Source organism: Varanus komodoensis, unplaced genomic scaffold, assembly GCF_004798865.1.
Source record: "Varanus komodoensis strain SLA01 unplaced genomic scaffold, ASM479886v1 scaffold8, whole genome shotgun sequence".
In the NCBI taxonomy this organism is placed as follows: Eukaryota; Metazoa; Chordata; class Lepidosauria; order Squamata; family Varanidae; genus Varanus; species Varanus komodoensis.
The window spans coordinates 5,179,509-5,185,508 of record NW_025336481.1 but is presented as its reverse complement, the minus strand read 5'-3'; the positions used below and the strand labels follow the sequence as shown (position 1 = coordinate 5,185,508).

The 6,000-nt window shown below is 47.5% G+C and overlaps 1 protein-coding gene across 1 annotated transcript in view; it reads right to left on the bottom strand.

Annotated features, from left to right (window-relative positions):
- Positions 1-1,457: 1,457 nt before the first annotated feature.
- Positions 1,458-6,000, bottom strand: part of KCNQ2 (potassium voltage-gated channel subfamily Q member 2) — a gene marked incomplete at its 5' end in the record, with an annotated part of 63,357 nt that continues 58,814 nt past the window's right edge. Inside the window, 3 exons of the mRNA XM_044455151.1 lie at positions 1,458-1,617; positions 3,331-3,442; positions 4,635-4,858. Coding sequence (XP_044311086.1) covers positions 1,458-1,617; positions 3,331-3,442; positions 4,635-4,858 — 496 coding nt within the window. The remainder of the gene's footprint in view (positions 1,618-3,330; positions 3,443-4,634; positions 4,859-6,000) is intronic.

Genomic DNA, 6,000 nt, shown 5'->3' with positions numbered 1-6,000 from the left:
GCTGAACAGATCGTGGTGGTGGTGCCATGTTTCTGTCATAACTACTTGTGGGTTTCAATCCGTCTGTTGAAGACCAGGAGCTTCCGCTGTGCTGTGATTTTATATTTATCTTTGTTAAATTGATACTGCTTATTTTTTATGTATTCACTGTTTTATACTACACTTGTACCCTGCCCTGAGAGCCATTCTGGCTAAGGGGGCAAGATAGAAATCCAGCAAATAAATACCTCAAAGCAAATAATTTTAATATTTAAAAGAAAGCACACTGAATAAATCGTCTCTTCCATACTCTAGTCTTTTCAGTGGTCAGACTCTATTGCAATCCCATTCTGTTTGCAAGCAGAATTTTACAAACACAATTGTCTGAAGGTCATAATGATTAGGATTAAGTTCAACTGAAGAGAAGATGGATTCCCTCCATCAAGGAAGCCACAGCCCCGAGTCTGCAAAAGCCGAGCAAGAGGACAGGAAATTTGGGCAGGGGGTGGGCTTTCGTTCAGAGGGTCCCCGTAAGTCAGAGGTGACTTGATGGCACGTAAGAGCAACGTGCTGCCCAAGAGCCGAAGCTGTCTGGCCAACGTCAACCATTTTGCTTGCATTTTTGAATGTTCCGTGAGTAGGTGGAGCAGGGCAGAAAAAGGATCTAGCAGACTGTGATAAAATCTACATGAGAAGAGCTTCTTAGAAGATTTTGGATAAACAGGAGAGAGATAAAGGCGCAATTCTATTCAGATATGCTTGACATATAAAGGAACGTCTTGCTACTGAATAACGTTTATCAGATAAGATGCTTCTGTGTCTCATCACATTGACCATGTCAGTTCTGAATAAGTAGCAAAAAAACACACTTTTTGAACATCCTCAATTTCTGTGGCTTTTCCCTGCTTCGGTGGGGTGTTATTTGCTAACTTAAGCCCAATTCATGTCAACAGCTCTACCCTAAATAGGGCTTAGTTTGGACACAGCCCATCAGTCAGAATTCAAGTTTTCTCAATAGGAACAAATTATTTTGTAGCTGGAGAATAAAATTATCTTGAGTCTCTCCCTTTACCAAAAGGGCATTTTCAGATCCCATATATTCAAGTGACAAGGAGTTCTCATTGGACTGTATAAAGAAATACGGCTCTTGGGATCAGCCTGATGTTACCACAGTTCAGAGGGGTTTTTTTCCCATTCACGATTGTGCTCTTGAAAACGAGGAAGCCCATATGGGGCAGAGGGGCTTGGGTAGGTCACTCTCTGCTTATCGTATTCACTGACACAAATGAGAGCTAAAGGGCCAATTTGAACCTCCTGTCCCACCATACAAACCCACGATTACAACCAAGATCTGAACAGTCATTATTCATAAAACCCGCTGGGTCCTAGAGAGGAAAGCGTGTTAGGTGACTATTCTAATGCAAGTCTGATCCCCACCCCCTTGAGTTAGGATAGCAACTGCCCAGCGGCCAGCGTAATTACGGCTGAAAGAGGGGAGACGCTTGCCTGGACTGAAGATTCTTGATCCTGGAAAGCATATCCAGATGTCCGGCTGAATACTGTTCAATGACGTCCATAACATCGTAGGGTCGCAGGCTCTCCTTGAATTTCCGCTTGGAGACCAGAAATCTCATGACACTAAAATAGAGGGACAGGTGATCTGCAGTCAGGGTTCACCTCCGTGTCCCGAAAGAGCCGTCCGTCCCCACGCTGCCCGTGCATTCATTTTGTTTCCACGCCTATAAACCTATTGGAGTTACCCCCGTGTTTACGTGCCCGTCCTTTCTTTTGTTAGAAAGCAAACCTTGCCTGGTGGAAGGAAGCACAAAAGCAGATTCAATCCAGATTTGTCTCTGCTACAGGCATCAAAGTTTGCAAGAGGCTCAGAAGACGAGCTTCAGCAATAGGAATTTAGATTGCATAAGGGAAGGAGAAATTGCCTTGCTGGTTGCTTGGAGATGGGAAGGTAACACCTTCTGAGATACGAATGCTAAGGCGGAAGCAATCAAAAGCAAAAAGATGGCTAGACAGAAGGCAAAGAAAAGGGAAAGAAACAAAAAATGGCAGAACTGGTTGATAGGCCTGGCTGGACCTGTGCCAGTCGGATTTTACTTGAAAATACGACCTGGACAGAATACGACATGGACTAGTTACATGATCTGGATGCATTAAGCCCTGCTTAATTCTACAGCCCATGAGCTTGAGCATGTGCTGGATACACACACCCAGTTAGACTTTTTAAATTAACTTTCTCCTTATTGACATTGCTATCTAAAGCCTCGTGGTCACTTATCTTTATTGGTTTACCACCCCATGCCTAACCACCCACCCCAATACCAGACTGAGACTGAGAGCTGGGGCTGGTCTGATGAAAGCAGCTGGGGGCTGCCATTTCCACCTGCGTAAGAGATCACAGGAAGGGAGGAACAAAATGGGGTGGAAACACACCTTTGCTGGAACGGTTCCCAACTAAAATTGCTGACAGCCATTACAATTAAAATTGTTGTATCCTGGTATTTGGATGGTTGCATGCTGCCTAGAGAGCCCTTTGGACTACTAGGCAGCATATCAATATAATAATAAAATAAATATTTCAATACAGATTTTCTAATGATAGCGATTATGACGACGCTTGCTATTATTACCATTATTAATATCATTTATGCACTGTCCAATATCTGAAGGTCTCTGGGCAATTAACAATAAAAAGAGCCAGTGTAGTGGTCAAGAGGGGCTTGGGAGACTGGATTCTAGTCACTATTCAGCCACGAAGCTTGCTGGGTGACTTTGTGCCAGTGACAGGCTCTCACTTAATCTACCTTAGAGGGATGTTGTGAGAATAAAATGAAGAGGAGGGAGATGTAATGTCAGCTACCTTGAGTTCCTCGAAAGGAAAAAGGCTGGATATAAATATGATAAATAAATAAGTAACGCCTAAAGTGGCGTGGGCTTCTTCCCAGCAAGTACCGACTATAAGGTCAAAAATAAAACTACACAGGGCCGCAAACGTTTCAAGTGCAGTCTTTAGACCCACGGTGGCTTCCTGAGTCTTGTGTCACTTCTGCACTGGCATAAAATTCCATGCGTGGTCATTCTGTGGAAGACCGTCCTTTGCATCTCAACCCGAAACCATCTCAACACCTCGCTGAATCCACTTGAAATCATAAAGTTAAGCCAGGCTGCTACGCCGTGGGAGCTGCTTCCCCACCGAAATAAGCCAAGCTCAATTGTCCCCTCCCGGGCTGTACCGTAAGGGCAACACAGAGCCTGCACCAAGTCCCCGGCTTAGCACGGCTTGCTCGGCAGGGTCGCCGTTGTTCCACCCGGCCCGGGTGCACAGCCCTTCCTTACCACACGGCCCTGATGCTGACTTTAAGGCCCGGTGTCAGGTCTTCTGTCACGAATTCGCAATTGCAGCTCTTGTTGTCGGCATCAGGCATATCTTCTCCGGGAAGGCACGCTTCTGGAGAAAGCAGGAAGGAAGCGAGAAGCGTAACCAGTCAGTCTCGTACCGCTGCAGAAAGATGGGGAACACTGTGCTTTTGCCAGACAGACATTTTCGGCCATCCAGCTAGGATCCTTTGGAGGAGGGCAAAGGATGTCTGCGGTAGTTTCAGGATGGATATCTCTGATATTTCTGCCCAAGTCATCTCCCCATTTTCCCATACAGCCCTTTTGCCCCTTTCCATGCTCACTATCCTGACCTTGAAGATCAGCCAGCCAAGTTTCTTCTGCACCAGCTACAAGGGAGAGGGTGACCAGGACATGAGTTCTCAACTCCAAGGTCAAAGCACTATCTCCAACTTCGGAGCTGGGAATCCAAACTTCCCTATAGCCTCTTGGACAATACTAAGGGCCCCTTGGACTGCTTCCTCCATTTTTAATTGAGATTTATATTCTGCCTCATACCTTTAAAAGGCCCAAAGGATGGCTTACAACTAGGGTTGGAATCCGCCCCTCCAGAGACTGCGGACTTCCCCTGGCGAGTGGCCCTGTCCTGTGAGCAGAGCCAAGAGGAAGCCTCACAGGCTTGCAGACACCCAGCTGCACAGCTGGCAACCTTTCCCATCAGGCGCAGCTGCAGGATGTAAAGCAGGGGAGCTGAGAGCAGGTGCACCAGTTGCCTTTGGAATAATTAAGTCAAGGCATGGAATCATTAAGTCAAGTTGTGACAACCCGGATTCAGGCTACGTACCAGGAAAAGCTTCCTCACTGTCAGAGTAACACAACAGTGAAGCCAGCTGCCTGGAGAGGTCATGGGCTCCCCCACACTAGAGACATTCATAAAGAAACTGGATGGTCATCTGAGTGGGATGGTGTGACTTGGTGTCCTGCACCAGCAGGGGCTGGACTCGATGGCCTTCATGGCCCCTTCCAACTCTACTCTTCTATAATTCTATGAAACCAACAACCATCCTTTAATGGCTCAAGAAGAGGGAAGCATTATCTTGCATGAGCGAAAGGAGCCAATAAACTTTGCAATAAAAAAAAAAGCAAGTTGTGGAAGCCAACAGCTTTCCCAGCTCACTGCAGGCCACAACTGCACACGTGCATCAAGCTTCCAACTGTGGTGTCGTCTCTTAAGGACAGCATGGCCACAATCTCCAACAGAAGGGCCCTGTGAGGGATCAAGGGTGAATCTGGAGTGGCCTCACCTTCTGAGTTCTGCCGCGAAGCAGCTCCCTTGATGCGGAAGGCTTGCCGGGCCCGGCTGCGGTCTCCGAAGCTCCAGCTCTTGGGGACTTTGCTTGGGCTGTCCTCAATGCTCTGGTCGGCACTGGGCGATCTTCGGACGCCCGGGGCCTGAGGAGAACCTTTACCTTTCGTGGCCGCACCTCGGGGGCTGGAGAAGACACGATCTTTCAAGCTGACCTTTTGACTGTGCACAAAGACAAATCGAAACAAGACCAAAAAAAGGGGGGAGAAAGAGAGGGAGAGAGAGGAGGGGGGGAGACAAGCAGGAGGGGGGAAGTCACTCCAAAAACACCATGGCGGCTTCCCTTCAGCCATTCAAAATCAATTGTCTTTCAAAGCAGCAGCGGGAGAAGCGGCAGCAGTGAGATGTGGCTTTTAACACTAATTTGCTTTAAAAAGGCGTCTCAGGAAAGGTTTCCATGGCGATGTATGAAGATGAGGTGGGGGTCGTTAATTGAGGAGGAAACATGAGAAATGAGCATGTCAACAGAAAGTGATTCTGGAATGTGAGGTTGTGGTGCAGATGGGAAGGCCGAGGGATCGTTTTGGAAGAAAGCATTGGCTCGGGGCAGCTGTACGCAGGTAATGGGAGCAAGGACCAGCTACTTCAGTTCTGGACCTCAATTCCTGTCCTTCAATGGGACAGTGAGGAAAGAATCTCCAAGAAACAACTGTCATACACCATTTCTGCCACTATCCCAGCCCACAGTCCCACGGTCCACCAGCCAACCGGCATGACGTGGACACGCGGCTCAAAACCTTCCTTGTCCGAATCGGAGCTTCCATGTTGCGCCCACAATGCAAAGTTCTGCATCACAGTCAAGATGGGGGTGGCCATCTTGGAGATCATTGCACAGATGCATCCCTATAGTGAGTCCTCCCCCTGGCTCAAGGATGGGGGAAATGCTTAGCACTGGCTACACTGAATAGGGGTGATGTGTGTTGTCGCCCAATCACAACTGAGGGAGCCACACAATTCCCACCACTGCAGTACCTGATCTGAGAACATTTTGGAGGTTTAGAAATGGCTATTCAGAGGCATTGTAGAGGCATTAGCAAACCTTCCTACCAACCTTTTTGAATATAGCTTAGTCCTTTTGCTGCCAACCCAACTCTCATCCTTTATCTGAGTGGGATGGTGTCACGTGGTGTCTTGCAATAGCAGTGGGGTGGACTCGATGGCCTTTATGGCCCCTTCCAACTCTACTATTCTACGATTCTATATTTTTTCTACATATTAAAATGGGCAACCTACCTATCACTAACGTAAGCTGGAAGTACCAGGTGCATAACTGAATTCTCTGGGGAGTTTTCTGGAGCAGAGTT